The sequence below is a fragment of the Podarcis filfolensis genome (genome assembly GCF_964270895.1).
Source record: "Podarcis filfolensis genome assembly, chromosome: 16".
Lineage (NCBI taxonomy): Eukaryota > Metazoa > Chordata > Lepidosauria > Squamata > Lacertidae > Podarcis > Podarcis filfolensis.
This window is the reverse complement of record NC_139620.1, coordinates 34,681,982-34,697,599: the sequence shown is the minus strand read 5'-3', so window position 1 is coordinate 34,697,599 and position 15,618 is coordinate 34,681,982. Positions and strand designations below refer to the sequence as shown.

At 46.7% G+C, this 15,618-nt stretch overlaps 1 protein-coding gene across 3 annotated transcripts in view; it reads right to left on the bottom strand.

Annotated features, from left to right (window-relative positions):
- The window catches only part of RIMBP2 (RIMS binding protein 2), a 260,412-nt gene that overhangs the window by 161,922 nt on the left and 82,872 nt on the right, over positions 1-15,618 (bottom strand). For all 3 annotated transcript variants that reach the window (XM_083589685.1, XM_083589684.1, XM_083589686.1), the window contains one exon: positions 9,718-9,858. In XM_083589685.1, the coding sequence (XP_083445811.1) occupies positions 9,718-9,858 (141 nt within the window). The remainder of the gene's footprint in view (positions 1-9,717; positions 9,859-15,618) is intronic.

The following is a 15,618-nucleotide window of genomic DNA, read 5'->3' as shown; positions in this document are numbered from 1 at the left end:
GCACTTTGATGTGCTTTTGAACTGCTAGGTTGGCAGGAGCAGGGACTGAGCAACGGGAGCTCACCCCGTCGCGAGGATTCGAACCGCCGACCTTCCGATCAACAAGTCCTAGGCTCTGTGGTTTAACCCACAGCGCTACCATCATCGGTGAAGGAGCAAGAGAACAGAAATAAGATCGCGTGAGCATTTATTTTAAAGTAACATTTACCTTGCCTTTTTGCCCAAGGCAGATTGGAATGAAAGACTACCATACCTAAATTAGTCCAAAGTTCAGTAAAGTACTTGTGTTTTTCCCTTGTGCAACAATGTAACAAGTATGTGCAACAAGTATATTACTATGTGACTTACCTTATGCTACACTGGATAAAACCTTGTGTGTGGATTGGGACACACACACAAACATATAAACACACAATCCAGTTATCCTATAAGTCAAGCTTTTTTAAAAAAAATTAGAAGGGCAGGCAATCCAGGGCCCAACCCCCCAAAGACCGAGGAGTTAAGTTCCCTCGCTCACCCCCTAAAACACCACTTGCAGCAATCGCAGAATGAGCCCCTGGAAATCAGAGAACAGGAGGCAGCATGTTGTGAAGCAGAGAAAGGTTGTACCGAGACGAAAGGTGTGTGGTCCACGTCCTGATTCCTCAAGGGCATAATTGCTGCTCCTGGTTCTTCTCCGTGAAGAAAGCGACATTTACACACATATTAGCAGATCCTTTTAACAGCATCTGTTGCAAACTCAGAGCAATTCAGTTTACATTCAGACTTACAGGCCCGTTTACCGACAGCTGCAGCCAGTGGTAAATGCCACGGTTGCTAAGTAACGAACAGGTAAGTGTTGCAAAAGATCAGGGACAGGCCTATGAACATTGCATGCTTAATGGCCAAGGACAAAGAGGATGTTTGCTTGAAGAGGTGGCTTGGCTGTGTTCCTTATGATGATATCATATAATTGCCTTTCTTCAAACAGGTGTCTAAATAATAATCACAAAAAGACACGGGAATGGGAGAACTCAGGACCTGCTGACTGCCCAGTGCTGAACATACAATTAGGGTTTTTGGGTTTTGTTTTTTTGCTATTCATTCAAAGTGGAGTGTTAAACACTGTAATAGGCTTGCTTGGGGATGTGTAAGCAAGCAGCAATAGGGACCTCTGTGTCTGTCTCAAGCAAGCGCTCCAGTTGCCATCTCCCACCTACCCACCCTGCTCCATCAGGGTCTCGATCCTTCCACAAACGCTGCCGACTGAACTGTGCTTCCCTGGGATGCCACCTTCATTTCAATACAAGGTGGACTCCACACTCAATACAGATGATAACTCAGTCAGTTGATCGTGAAGGACCAAAGTGGTGTCACCAAGCTTTAGAGAGAGATAAACCCGAGTACTGAGCCTGGGGAACCTCATGTCACTGGAAAGGATCACATCTGGCGAAGAGCCTGCTGACTTGAGCACTGCCAATTTGTCTTTGGGGGCTGCACTCCAGAACAAAAATACTGGGGGCTCAGTGGGAGTTTTTGTGAGTTTTATAAGGCTTTATGGGTGGTTGTTGGTGAGGTGCAACTACACAGGGCCAGAATAACTTGGAGAAGGAGAGTCTGCTGCCTTCGCCCACCAGCTTTGGGTCCTGACCTGTCTTGGGCTACACTATGTACTTCTGTCCCATTCGACCATGATGAATAATTGCACATGGACTGAAGTAGAGCGCTCAGGTTAGGGGAAGGCAGGTACAGCGAAGGCAGGCTGCAGGATGCGTACACAAAGGCTGGAAGTAAGCAAATGGGAAGCAGCTGGAAACATGGAGTCTGGAGGCGCAGAAGGAGGACTTGGTGACATTACCCAGACTCAGGTAAGCCAGTATATCTCCTAGTTTTCATAACCACCTATAGCCCCCATTCAATCCTTCAGTTTTCCATAAGGGCTTTAACCCTGTTCACACAATACGTTTGACAATACGTGTACCAATTGCTGGGGAGTCATTGCTTTCCCAACTTTCCTGTGGGCTTCCAGAGACACCTCACTGGCAAGTGCTGGGAACAGACTCCTGCACCAAATGGACCTTTGATTCGATCTAATAGGTCTCTTCTTATGTCCAAAGGCAGAATTCTCATTCGAAAAGCAAATGGATCTGGATAGAATTCTTACTCCTATTTTTCATACACAGAACCCTCTGGGGAATTTTGCAACGAAGCAAGGGTTGGCAGTCTGCAAGATGTTGATCTGTATAACTACGACGGCCTCCTTCAGCCAGACACTACTGAAACAGAATCCTCCCGAGAGACAAGACAAATGTTCTGTAACAGTGTACACCTAGCTCTAATATTAGAGAGCGTTCCCAGACCATGTAAGGAAAAGAGAATCCCCAGTACCCAAACAAAGGAAGGTCACCATACACAAAAAGCTTGAGAAGACTCTTCATCCTGCTTTTATCATCGAACGCGGCATTTGTTTAGATGGCCTTGAATTATGCAGGGTATCTTATGCCAGCAGGGCAAAAGTGAGGAAGGAGGCAACTCGAGACGCATTTCCGTGTAAGTAATGAGAATCAATAGGTCACACAGATAGATATGTGTGTTTGGGAAGGGAACACAATATCATTATGTATGTGGTGCCTAAGCATCTGCTGGTCACATGTCAAGGGACAGGCGATGCTAAAGCAGAGGAACAGGGACTATTCTGTCCCTCAGGGCGAGTGAGTTGAAGGGGTGGGATTTTCACACACATGCACAATTTACGTTTTCCCCAACAACCTGGGTTTGAGAGGAAGCAGTAAGTCCCTTTCTAAAGCATTGCATGGGCTGGCACTCAGCATACAGCCGGGGAGAGTGACCATCTCCACCGAAACAGCCAAGGCAACCAGGGCAGGAGATAAGTTGTCAGGATCAAATGGGAACCATGACCAGCTGTGCCCAAACCTGAACTTGGAGCGTGTGTTAGGCAGGTGTGTAAAGCAGTTTCCTGTACCCCTATAGCTCAGTGGCAAACCATCTTTTTTTCCTCTCTCTCTCTCTCTCTCTCTCTCTCTCTCTCTCTCTTGCATGCAAAAGGTCCCAGGTTCAATCCCTGGCATCTCCTGCTAGGGCTGGGAGAATCTCATTTCTGAAATCCCGAAGAGCGAGATGAACCATTGGTCCACCTAGTTTGGTACTGTCAGGTCTGTAGGTGGTTGCTCATGAGTAAAACAGCCAGGACTCCGACCTGTCTTTTACAGGTTTTATTTTGTGCAAACTATGTACAGTTCAAAGATCCAAAGTTCATGTCTGTCTCAGTCACTTGCAGATTCTGGGAGTGGCCTTTTCCGCCCCCCCAACATAAGAACTTAGACACCCCAAATCTCTGCCTTCCCTCCTTACGTTTGACCCCCTTGCGAAAACTGGGTGACAGAAGAGGCATGTCCGTTTCCCGACCAGCCTGACTGAGCGAGGTGCTTGGGCTCACAGTAACGTCTGTGAGCCTTTGCGCCCCTCCTTTCCCCCTCTGCTTCGCTGGAGGCATGACTCTCTCCACTGCCTGATGAAGTGCTACTGCTCAGCAACTTTGGAGGCTCCCTGTAGTCATCTGCCCCCCTCCACCCTTTCGATGGCAGTCCCCTGACAGGTACTGTCTATACACTGAATGCCAGTAGCTCTATTGGGTTTCAGACAGGGGTCTTTTCCAGTCCTACCTAGAAACTGAACTTGGGACCTGCATTCAAAGCAGTTGTTCTGCCACTGAGTCACAGCACCCCCACAAAAGCCCTGTGTTTCTCCACCACAAGGTCTCTGAGGTCAAAGCCTAGAATTTGGGCCTTGAAATGCTGAAATTTGAGGTGCACCGTGCAGAAGGTACTTCAACCTACATACACAGATGTAGGGCCAGATTTAGGTTTGATGAGGCCCTAAGCTACTGAAGGTAATGGGGCCCTTTGTATGTCCAGCTGTCCTTTGTCAACAACAAATTGTCGCTGTTTTTTGTGTTGAATATATGCTCACACCCTTAGTCTATGCTGCCTGATCATCAGTCTACAAGCACTCTTTAATATTAGATAACAGGTACAACAGCTTGACCTGCATTCAACTGTGCCGCACTGCAGTCCGCAGCTGCATGCTACATGTTTCCATGCAACCAGTCCATGCAGAATGTATAAAAAAGGTAAAGGGAGCCCTGACCGTTAAGTCCAGTCGCAGACAACTCTGGGGTTGTGGCGCTCATCTCACTTTACTGGCCGAGGGAGACGATGTTTGTCCGCAGTTTTTTCCGGGTCATGTGGCCAGCATGACTAAGCCGCTTCTGGTGAAACCAGAGCAGTGCATGGAAACGTTGTTTACCTTCCCGCCAGAGCGGTACCTATTTATCTACTTGCACTTTGACGTGCTATCAAACTGCTAGGTTGGCAGGAGCAGGGACCGAGCAACGGGAGCTCACCCCGTCGCAGGGATTCGAACCGCCAACATGTCAGTCTACCTCCTCCTCTCTCGTTAGCTCTCTTCTCCTTTCTCCCCCTTTCTCTTCATATCCCAAACATTCTTATTTACCTCCTCTTTCTGCATCTCTGCCTAAAAGCCTGTATCCTTCAGTGATATGCATCCTCAAAGCAGGTACATGTAGGGTATAAATTTGATTTGATATTTCTACTCCGCTTTTTGAACAACAAATGTTGAGCTCAAAGCAGCTCACAATAATCACAAAAGCATTAAAAACAACAACAAGCATTAATAATAATAAAAATAATAATAATAATTTTTTATTTATACCCCGCCCTCCCCAGCCAAGGCTGGGCTCAGAGCGGCTTACAAGCAATAATAAAAACAAGATGAATGATTACAACTTAAAAACAAAAATAAAATACAACATTAAAATAATGGAACATTAAAATATTAAAATGTAGCCTCATCGCAGGAGGAGAAGGAAAAGAAAAAAGAAAGAGAGGGAGGGAGGGAATCAAATTGGCTCCAAGCCAAAGGCCAGGCAGAACAACTCTGTCTTACAGGCCCTGCGGAAAGAAATCAGATCCTGCAGGGCCCTGGTCTCATGAGGCAGAGCGTTCCACCAGGCCAGAGCCAGAGTTGAAAAGCCCCTGGCTCTGGTTGAAGCCAATCTAACTTCCTTAGGGCCCGGGACCACTAGGGTGTTGCTATTTATGGACCTTGAGGCTCTCCGTGCGGCATACCGGGAGAGGCGGTCCTGTAGATACAAGGGTCCTAGGCCGTGAAGCGCTTTAAAGGTCAAAAGCAGCACCTTAAATCTGACCCTGTACTCCACCGGGAGCCAGTGCAGCTTGAAAAGCACTGGGTGAATATGCTCCCATGGCAGAGACCCCGTGAGGAGCCTCGCTGCAGCATTCTGTACCCGCTGAAGTTTCTGGGACAGCTTCAAGGGCAGCCCCGCGTAGAGCGAATTACAGTAGTCAAGCCTGGAGATGACCGTCGCATGGATCACTGTGGCCAGGTCGGGGCGGGAAAGGTAAGGTAAGGGACCAACTGCTATCGCCATGCTATCAAAAGCAATAACATATAAGTAAAGGAAACAACAAATTCATCCCAATGATTAATGCAGTTCAATAAAGCCATATCGGAAAGAGCTGCTCCTGAGCACCAACCCTGTGGCAGATGAGACCATCTCTCTGAGAAAAGGCTTCTCCTTTGCTCAGGGCAGCAGGCAACCCACTTCCAGGATGGCAGCAAACCCACCAACAAAACGCAGAAACATGTCACAATGGGGCTGGGCTCACACCCTCGCTCCAACCCCGAAGTGACTGCCCTACGGGGGCAGCCCCACCCCCAACATAGGCAGGCTTTATAGATATAAAAAGGACCCCTGACAGTTAAGTCCAGTCGTGAAGGACTCTGGGGTTGCGGTGCTCATCTCGCTTTACTGGCCGAGGGAGCTGACGTTTGTCCGCAGACAGTTTTTCCGGGTCATCTGGCGAAACCAGAGCAGCGCACGGAAACACCGTTTACCTTCCCGCCGGAGCGGTACCTATTTATCTATTTGCACTTTGACGTGCTTTCGAACTGCTAGGTGGGCAGGAGCAGGGACCGAGCAACAGGAGCTCACCCCGTCATGGGGATTCAAACCGCCGACCTTCCAATCAGCAAGCCCTAGGCTCAGTGGTTTAGACCACAGCGACACCCGCATCCCTTTTATGGATATAGAAGGCAATAGTTTCTTAAATAAGGAAACAGTGCTTGCCCCTTATGTACTTAGAAGTACATTGCAGTAGGGCATACTCTTAAGAGAAAGTGTGCGTAGGATTACAGCCTTAACACAGCACAAAGTGGGCAGAGAATGGGGCACCAATCAACCCCACATGCGAGGAAAGGTCCCCACTTTCATCTGTGAAGCCTGATGTGGAAAGTGGCTTCTTCTTCAACGAATTATATAGCAGGAGTGGATGAATCTGTGGCTGTCCAGGTGTTGCTAGACTACAACTCCCCTTATCCCTGACCACAGGCCGGCTAAACTGGCTGGGGCCGATGGAGTCCGGCAACATTTGAAGAGGCACAGCTTACCCATCTCTGCATAATAGGAAATTACTGTCCTCATAAATTTGACAACAAACCCCGCCTGCAGCAGCAGCCTTTCAGATTTATCCAAGAAACCTACATCATTAATCTGCAGTCCACAGGCTTCCGCTCCGGTTTCCTCCGCTGGCCTGTCGAGAAAGGAAAGCTTCCCTGTGAGAGACTGGGTGTGAGCTTCTTGCCTGGTCTGCGTGTCATTATTTGGTCTCTCCCAACCTGCCATTAGCCTTGCGTAGCTAAGCAGCCCCACTGACGCACGACTCCGAACTGCAAGATCACAGGCTTCCGTTATCTCTGGCGAGTGGCAGGTTTTAAGGGCTATTATTGAGCGTGGCAAGCCTAATTCCCCAGGCATTTGGGCTGTATTCATGGCTGGAAAATTGACCATGCAAAATTTCCGCCAAGTCAACTCGTTCAATTGGGGTTTGGAGCTGCAATATAATTTCCCCCCCACCTTAATCGCGTTCTTCTCTTCAGACATCAAGCCAAGTGTGTTATTTGCCAAGGTTCTTAAAGGGGGGGGGCAGGAGCAGCAATAGTGCTTTGTGCAGAGAAAATGCAAAAGTTGATGGGGGGGGAGAGAAAGGAGCTGCATCTGGAGCTTGGGAAACTGCTGATTTTGTTTTCAGGACTGGTTTGTTAGCTTATTTAATATGCATTCATTCAGCTTTATTCTCTACTTGGAAAGAAGTGGGCGGGGGGGAGGAGTGCTTCGCATGCACTTCCAACCCACAGGGCAGCACCCTTCACAGCTGGGGGCACTACTGTACTCGACTGGGGGAAGAAGGAGCAGGCCTCATGCCTATACACTGGGAATGGGGGGGTCTGCAGCCCTCCAACTGTTGCTGGGGGCTATTATGAAGCTGCCCGCATTCTGAGATATTCAGGGGAGGCCCTTCTCTTGGTCCCACCACCCACACAGACATGCCTGGTGGGGGCGAAGGAGAGGGCCTTCTCCGTGGCTGCTCCCAGACTTTGGGACTCCCTCCCTGGAGAAGCTAGACTGTCTCCCTCCTTGCTGTCTAGTGAAGAGCTTCTTGTTCCAACAGGCTTTGGGGAACTGACTGCTTTTAATGAAAGGGTTGGTGCTGTGCTGTTTCTATTGTACTTATTTGTAGGGTTTTAAGAGATTATATCTATCTATCAAGGGACGCGAGTGGCACTTTGGGTTAAACCAGAGAGCCTAGGGCTTGCTGATCGGAAGGTCGGTGGTTCGAATCCCCGCGACGGTCCCTGCTCCTGCCAACCTAGCAGTTTGAAAGCACATCAAATGCAAGTAGATAAATAGGTACTGCTCTGGCAGGAAGGTAACCAGCATTTCCGTGCGCTGCTCTGATTCGCCAGAAGCGGCTTAGTCATGCTGGCCACATGACCCGGAAGCTGTACGCCAGCTCCCTCGGCCAGTAAAGAGATGAGCGCCGCAACACCAGAGTCGGTCACAACTGGACCTAATGGTCAGGGGTCCCTTTACCTTTACCTTTATCTATCTATCTATCATCATCATCATCATCTACCATCATTGATTGATCGATCGATCTAATTCTGTCAATGTTTAATTGTTTCTAAATGATATTCTTTTCCGTGTTTTTAGTGGTTCTTATTTTTAATTTGAAAGCCACCTTGAGTCCCGTCAGGGGAAAAGGTGGAAGATGAAAGAGTAAAATTATCACTAACAACCATAAGTTAAAACATACAGAAAGTTTAAACCATAATAGAATAGGCTAAAACTAATTAAGATTCATGCAAACTTTCTAAATATCTGGGTAGGCTTGTCTAAGTGAGAATATCTAAATAAGAATACAGTGGTACCTCGGGTTAAGTACTTAATTTGTTCCGGAGGTCCGTACTTAACCTGAAACTGTTCTTAACCTGAAGCACCACTTTACCTAATGGGGCCTCCTGCTGCTGCCACGCTGCTGGAGCTCGATTTGTGTTCTCATCCTGAAGCAAAGTTCTTAACCCGAGGTACTATTTCTCAGTTAGCAGAGTCTGTAACCTGAAGCGTCTGTAACCTGAAGCGTATGTAACCCGAGGTCCCACTGTACAGTGAAGATGCTTGCCTGATATCAATACGCATGGAGTTCCGAAGTTCAGGTGCTGCCATACTAAATGATCAAGTTCTTACAGATGTGGTGCGGGTATTGTGTAACACCTGTAGTAGGGCCAGTTTTGTCAATCAAAGCGGTTGAGTGGGTACATACAGGGTAAGGGGATCTCGCAATGGGACTGGTCCCAACTTATTAAGGGCTTTATATTCTAAGAGTATCACCTAGAACACGGCCCGGTAGCCGATCGCCAACCAATGCAGACCTCTGAGCACAGGCTTTACATGCCAACAAAGCCTCACTCCTGTCAGCAAATGCACTGCAGCATTCTGATAAGGGTCCTCTGGTCCTGAGGTTGGGAATTGCCTTGCTCCTGGAGCTCCCATGAGCCTAGCTGGCACCCACACTTCTGAGTTTTCAGATAAGCTAAAATGGTTTTGTTCACCCAAGGCTTTTAATGCACTGTGAGAGAGATATTGTGCTGTTTTCTGATGTTTTCATGTAGTATTGCATGACTGTTTCATGAATGAGTTTAGGAAGATGTCAACACACCTTGGGATATAAGGCAGGATATAAAATACTAAATACTAAAACAGAACAGGCTCAGCACGGGGCAATGGTCCACGGGAAAAGAGCTTTGCCAAGTCGTCTCCTGCCCCTATGCGCTTAGGCACATTTGCTTGTAATTTTGTTGACGAACATTGCACATGTTTCCATCAAAACAGCCAGATTTGCAAACCTTCATATTTCACAGAGCATTGCTTGAGTGGCAAACAGAGACATCAGCTTGAAAACTTCATCATTCCTGCTACAGTGATTTGAATGATACCCCCAATCCAAATGTAATACCGGAGCTTAGCAAAAGATTGTTTAAAATCAGAAACAAGATTAATCACTGCCGTTCAGAGTATGAGCTGCCCTTTCACACAATAAAGCAATATTACAGCTATGAAATGTTCCATTTCATATTGCCCTCTAGTAGAAAAACAAGGAATCAAAGCGTTGTACATAACAATACATGTCTGGGGAGGTGGGGGGGGGGGAGAAAGCTGTAAGAGGAGCTCGAGAAAGAGTTCTGACAGTTACACTTGAACTGCTAAATTACATTTGCCTCCAAGCAAGCCGAGAAAATCCAAAAACAAGAAAAGAAAATTTAAAACTGATGACTTACTAAGAAGCTGCACTGATGATTCTCTTGGGTTAGTGTGGTGACATTAGACCGAAAAGCCTGGTTCTTCTCTTCTAAAATATGGATCCGACCAAATGTTTTCTGTGGCACTGCAGGTTGTAAGTACGGTAGCTCATTTCCAAACTGTGAGGAGGAAAGAGAAGAACGGAAGGAAATATAAGAGTTCAAATCTTCCATTTATGAGGGGGGCGGGAATATAATAAGCCGTACACTAGGTTATCTTTCCATGGGGCTGTTTGCTTTTGCAATAGCATAGCTTATAGAGTGCTTTTAAATACCACATGTCTGTTCAAATACAAGCAACGGCAAAAATGAGCTCCATTGCTAGACAAATGATCCTCATACATTCTTCCCATAAATTCAAGTTCTGAATCCCATCTTACTTCTGAAGTGTGTGCAACCTATGCACTGAGATATCCCCCATTTTTCCATTTACAGTACAACCCTGAGCATGTTTACAGTAAGTCCCACCAAGTTCAGTGGGGCTTGTTTCTGAATCACTGTGTTCAGGATTTCAGAATGCTTTGTGTGCCATAGCACTTAGTTCCTTTATGTCTCTCTCCCCTGCACACACACACACACACATGCACGCACACACACAAACATATACACTTCTTTTTGTACTTTGTTTTTGGCAATGTGCATGTTTGCTCATGTGCATTAGTAAAACAAACAAACAAACAAACAAACAAACAAACACTGCACGCTGCAAACATGTAATATGGCCGCATCCAGTTGACCTGTTAATGGATTGGAGCATCCTTCCCAGTTTGTTTGCACAAAGTTTGTGGGGGAAGTTATACATGGTTGTCTGTTTATTGACCATTTGTTCTGATTTGTCTGAGAGGCTATACAATTTCATATCAAGCAATGGTTACCCCAAACTGTCTCCAATGCTTTCCTTATTGCAAAAAGTCCAGGAATATCTGGAACTCTGAATGCTCAAACATGGAGCGGTTTAGGTCTCTTGGGACTTAGAGAAGCAACATCAAATGGCTGTTTGGTTTGGGGAACTGGGGATTAAACTGTGAACTGAAATTGGGGTCCTGCCCTTGTGTGGACCTGCCCTTTGTCTTTCTTAAAATTAGGGAGCAGGTAATGTGAAAGTCGTGTACACTGAAGACCATGGAGAGCCATGTTTGCCAATCAGAGTAAACAATCAAACAGATTTTTTCTTCTTTTTTCTTTGCTCACTCTAGCTGTCTGAGGTCCCGCTTCATTTTCCGGAACTCCTCAGTAAACCAGGGGGCCCGGTTTTGGCGGTGTCACAGAGGGTGCTTCGGTGCAATCTCATTGATGGCCGCCAAGAGCCGATTATTCTAGTTCTCGACAAGCTCATCTAGTGAGCCGCCAGGGGGAGCAGGGTCCCGCAAGGCCTGACGAAATCCATCAGGATCCATCAGACTTCGCGGGTAAGCCCAAATAGGCTCGCCACCCAAGCACGATGGGGGCGGGAAGTCAATCCTGGCTTTCAGAGCATAGTGATCAGACCATGGCACTTCCACAAGTGAGAACATAATCACATCTATACCCGCATCAAAAATTCAAATCCAGTGTGTGGCCTGCTTGGTGTGTGGGACCCAAAACAAACTGGGAGAGCCCTAATGCGGCCATGGAAGACACCAGGTCCAGAGCCCGTGAGGAGGGGGTGGCATCAGCATGGATGCTGAAGTCTCCCAAAACCAGTAGGTTAGGGAATTCCAAGGCCCAGCTTGCCACCACATCCAACAGGCCTGACAGGGTGGCTGCTGGTGTGCTAGGTGGTCGGTACACCAGCCAGACAGCCAAGCTCTCCTTGGTGCCCCACACTAGACCAACACATTCAATGCTGGAGATTGATGGTGATGGCAGAGCCCTGAAAGAGCAATCCTCCCGGATTAACAAGGCTACCCCTCCCCCCGAACCCACAGTCCGCGACTGGTGGAGGACGGAGAAACCCGGGGTGCTATCTCATGCAGGGCAACTACTTCACCTCCACACACCCAGGTCTCCGTCACACAAGCCAGGTCAACCCCCAGCGAGATTAAAAAGTCTTGCATGGTGGCAGTTTTATTGCCTATAGACCTGGCATTGCACAACACCAGTGACGGAGGTGGATAATCCCTGCTCACCCTACCCTCGTCCCTCGGGATGGGGCATAGATTGGAAGAGGTTTGAGCATCACCACATCTCAAAACCCTTCGTGATGCAAGGCATCCCCAAATAATTAAAACCTGGTGTACAACACAAAAAAGCATGCAACATAATTATCTCATACAATATAGGAGGTCTTCAGTACAAGACCAGAGGCAAGCTTTTTAATTAGCAAACTAAGTAAGACATGATATTGGTAACTAATGCGAGAGGAGAGAGACTCCGCTCTTCAGTCGGCAAGGATTACACACCAGGATTGAAAGCACACAGAGATTCTGTTGATCAGCTCAGTGACCCGCAACCTGTGTGACCCACCAAGTCAAATATAGAAGGCTATTGGCCATGTATGACTGTGAGTGAGATGGCAGGATGTGCACCAAGAGCCCGCTATAAAACCCTGAAAACTTGGGTACATTTGTAGGCTTTTCATCAGCAAAAGGAACAGGGCAAGCACCTGATACAGTGGTACCTCGGGTTAAGTACTTAATTCGTTCCGGAGGTCCGTGCTTAACCTGAAACTGTTCTTTACCTGAAACACCACTTTAGCTAATGGGGCCTCCTGCTGCTGCCACGCCGCCAGAGCACGTTTTCTGTTCTCATCCTGAAGCAAAGTTCTTAACCTGAAGCACTATTTCTGGCTTAGCAGAGTCTGTAACCTGAAGCGTCTGTAACCTGAAGCGTATGTAACCCGAGGTACCACTGTATCTACATTCGTAAATCTTGTCTATTAGCAAAAGCACCAGCTCTGTTTCATCTCTCTGGTGCTTTAACACCCCGGCACCAATGCCATGTGAAATTCCTTTCCCCGATGCCAGTTCAGTTGGAACGAGCCTGCCAAGTTTTTATCAGCTCCTCTAATAATATTGAGAGGTGGCCCTGTGCCACTTTCCATCTCCATGCTAGGCACAGGATGGCAAACCTGTTCATTTATTCATAGGCCTACCACTGGCTGCTTTTGTATCAACTGAATAAAGACCGTAACTCAACCTCTGGGATCCATTCAGCCCTAATGAAACAGGCAGATAAAGATACACTGCTTTGATAATAATAATAACAACAGGATTGTTTTACCTGTAAGGGGGCAGGGGGAGAAGGAGGCAGCAATAACTATGCTTGAAAGACCGGCACCATTGCAGGTGGTGCTAATATTAAATATTCTAATATCAGAGGACTATATGCAAATATTTTGCTAGTTAGTTCAATGCACAATACTCAGCTCCTGTAGCTCAGTGGGGAAGAGGACATATTTTGAATTCGGGAGATCCCAAATTCAATCCTCAGCATCTCAAGACAGGACTAGGTAAGACTGTTGCCTGAATCCCTAGACAGAAATCATCCATCAAACACACCACCCCCAACCTGGTTTGCCAGGAGAAGGAAAGGCTAAGCAGTAAACCAGGGGTCAGTAAACTTTTTCAGCAGGGGGCTGGTCCACCGTCTCTCAGACCATGTGGTGGGCTGGACTATATTTTGGAAAAAAATATGAACGAATTCCTATGCCCCACAAATAACCCAGAGATGCATTTTAAATAAAAACGCACATTCTACTCATGTAGAAACACCAGGCAGGACCCACAAATAACCCAGAGATGCATTTTAAATAAAAACACACATTCTACTCATATCAAAACATGCTGATTCCCAGACCGTCCACAGGCCAGATTTAGAAGGCGATTGGGCTGGATCTGGCCCCCGGGCCTTAGTTTGCCTACCCATGGAGTAAACCCTACATAAATTCAGAGTAGAGTCCCTGAAGTGGTTGGATGGCGCCTTGTACACCTCCTTCCAGCAACTCCTGCAGCCAAGCTGGTGCCAAATGTATTGCTCTGCTTTCCTTTGGAGCACATCAGCATGGCCAAGAGGGGAGCCTTATTTTCTGGCCAGTCCAGAATCTCCATTCACATTTGTGCCCCAGGGAGGTCACTTCAGAGCTGCTAACACAGTCGTTTGACTTCACCCCCGGAGGTGCACTCCATTGTCTCTTGAGACAGATGGATGCCAACAATAGCTTTGAAAAGCAACAACACCCTACTTAATTGCAGTGTTTCTCAAATTGGCTGCATTATAGTATATGGCTTTTTTTAAAAAAGCAACCTGCCACCTTTGCTGCTTATTGGGCAAATTCTAAAATAATTTAGTGGGGAGCACTTTGCCTGTTTTCTTTCTGTTTGCTCTTTACTTCCTACAGTGACAAATGCACCACAGCCAAGGAAATTGGTAGCTGGAGAATGAAACAGAGAATGATGCTCAACCAAGCAGGGAAAAAATGTCAGCAATTACAAATCTATCAATCCACCAGTGCACTCCTGGATATATTGTGTCGGCATGGAAAGGTGACGTTGGAATGAATCTTGCTTGTATCACATTTCTCAGGCTTTGCAGAGCACAGCAGACTCTCACCTTGATTACTGCCCGCCCCAGCCTGAGACACCAAGCATAGTTTTCAAAGGAATGGATTATACCAAATATGCCTTGGTTGCTATTGCAAGTGCTGCAAGCTGAGCGGTAGAGAACATGGTCTCTGCATGCAATCAATCCCAGGGTTAATCCCTTCCATCTCCAGATAGGGCAAAGAAAGAAGCCCACCTGAGGTGTGGCTGTCAGTCAGTGTAGACCATATTGAGCTAAATTGACAGAGTCTTGCATGAAAACATCTCAAGTTTAATCTCCAGAAAGGGTTGGGAAGGATTCCTGCCCCAAGTGATGCAAAACAGCTGCCAGCCAGTGTCAACAACAATGAGCTAGATGGACCAAAGATCTGATTTGGCTTTCTTTTCTCAGAGAGAATGAAACCAGTCGATTAGTTCAGATGCAACACCAAATTAGGGTTTAGCAAGACAAAAACGAGCCTCAAACTTGTGCCCTCCCCACTCCAGAATGGCTACAAGGAGAGGGGAAGCACCAGTTGCCATGTTCAAAACTAACCTGAGATCCTCTTTAACATCTAAAAGTCCAGAGAACTCTGGTTAGTTTCAATTATGGTTAGAGGAAAAAACAAGGAACACAAATCACAATTTGATCATGGCTTCTTTAAATTAATCAATGTTTGGATGAAATGAGAAAGACTGATTAGTTCAAAAGCGAAAGCAGATCCTTCCGATTTCCGTTCCCTGAGAAGAGGCAATAGGAGCACATGAGCCCAAGACTCCTGCAGCCGTAGGCGCATAAACACTGCTTTCAATCCAAAAAGATAGCATTACTCTTACTATGACTATAAAACAAAACAAAAATCAGAGGGCTTCACAGCATAAACACCATTTTGGCTGTCCTTGTTTTTATCTGCAAGCCACCTTGAGTCCCTGCCAGGGAAGAAAGATGGAAGTATATATAAATATACAAGAATAATGTTGTTGATGGCATCCATCGAGAGAGAGAGAGAGAGAGAGAGAGAGAGAGAGAGAGAGAATGGAGTGTGCCTCCAGGGGTGAAGTCAAACCATTGTGTTTGCAGCACTGAAGTGACTTTCCCAGGGTGCAAGCCTATAAATAACAGCAACAACAACAATAATAATGCCATTGAAGTGACATCCATGGTAAACACTGAGAAAGAAGAAAAGGGGCCCTAATTATTATTATTATTAGGAACAATAGCAACTTATAAAGCATCATCAACAACAACCAGTCCTAAGCACTGAACAGAGATGAACAATAAAGGCTTAGCATCTCATAGACACAATGCAAAAGGGAAAGGGGAGGGAAAGAGGAAACAAGGAAGTCCATGCAGCAATTCTTGAAGTTACATAAGCCCAGC